Source organism: Dipodomys ordii, unplaced genomic scaffold, assembly GCF_000151885.1.
Source record: "Dipodomys ordii isolate 6190 unplaced genomic scaffold, Dord_2.0 Scaffold24, whole genome shotgun sequence".
Classification (NCBI taxonomy): domain Eukaryota; kingdom Metazoa; phylum Chordata; class Mammalia; order Rodentia; family Heteromyidae; genus Dipodomys; species Dipodomys ordii.
The window spans coordinates 9881925-9883162 of NW_012267240.1; the positions used below are offsets into that span (position 1 = coordinate 9881925).

General features: G+C 69.5%; 1 protein-coding gene across 1 annotated transcript in view; it reads right to left on the minus strand.

The window, feature by feature from the left end:
• The window catches only part of Ptf1a (pancreas specific transcription factor, 1a), a 1323-nt gene extending 1061 nt beyond the window's left edge, over positions 1 to 262 (minus strand). Inside the window, exon 1 of the mRNA XM_013014595.1 lies at positions 9 to 262. Coding sequence (XP_012870049.1) covers positions 9 to 262 — 254 coding nt within the window. The remainder of the gene's footprint in view (positions 1 to 8) is intronic.
• Positions 263 to 1238: the final 976 nt, after the last annotated feature.

The following is a 1238-nucleotide window of genomic DNA, read 5'->3' on the forward strand; positions in this document are numbered from 1 at the left end:
CCAGGGACGGCGGGGCGAGCGCGTGCGGGGCGGCCGGGGGCGCGGGCTGCAGCAGCAGGCACGCCCCGTCGCGGCGGTAACAGTACTCGTGCAGCTGGTGGCTGAGGAACTCCACCTCGGCTTGTTCGTCCACCAGCAGCTCATCACCGTCCTCCAGCGGGTCCCGGGAGGAGTGATCGGTGAAGAAGTCGTCTTCATCGAAGTACGCGGCCGGGAAGGCGTCCAGGCCTCCGGGGAAGTGCTCCAGCAGCACCGCCTCCATGCTCTCCGCCGCCCTGGGCCGTGGGGACTGCGGAGTGGTGCTTCCGTTGGGTTTGGCTGTAGTTCGCGGGTCCCGCGCGCGGCCCCTCCCTCCTGGGGTTTGTTCTGGGAGTTGGGGGTGGGGGTAGAGGAGGCACGGGGCAGCCGCGGGGCTCCCCGCCTCCGGGGCCTCCCTGGAGTGCTTGGGGCCGCTGCGCTCTGGCTGGCGCCCGCGCTGCGCTGCGGAGGGCTGGGGCGGACTTGCTGAAACTGAGGGCTGGCACGCGAGGATTCTTATAACTACATCCACAGGCGCGTGCCAGGAACCCGGCGCGCCAGCCAATCAGAGCGCGGGGCGCCGGCGGGGAGGGGACCTGGGGGCCTGGAGACGGTGGCTAGGGGCGGGGGCGGGGTGAAAGGCACCGCAGCTCTTGGGGTGAAGGCAGGCGGGGCTCCTCCTACCCTTCGGGCAGCCTTTCGGTACCTGCCCCGATCGCAGCTTCCCGGGGACACCTGCGGCCCCGGCGGCCGCTGTGGCTCCGCACGCGCAGCGCAGCGCAAGCCACACGCCGGGTCTCTGCGCATCCGCATCCACAAAAGAGCCTACGGGTGCGAGAGCGCATTCTTTCCCCGCGCCTCTCGCTCTCTCTCCGGGGTCAGCATGGAAATCGCAGGCTCTCTTGGCAATCCGAGAGCGACTGGGGTCAGTTACTGGCTGGGGCTGACCCGCCCGCAGTGCACCTCAGCCCGGAATCAGGTTGGGGTGTTTATGGTATCCCCAGACTTTCCGATCGCTCTTGCTTGCGTAGTTAGCAGAGGATGTGTTGGAGGAGATAGCCTGGGCCCACTTTCCAGACGTTCCCAACGGGCCAGGCGGAGTCTGGGGCCGGCCCGGCTCCCCTGCCTCCCCTCCCCGCCCGCCGTCCAGAGAAAGGAATGGAGGAGACCGGGCGGGAGGGGCGGCCTCGGAGAGCGGCGCAGTGGGGCGCGTTTCTTCT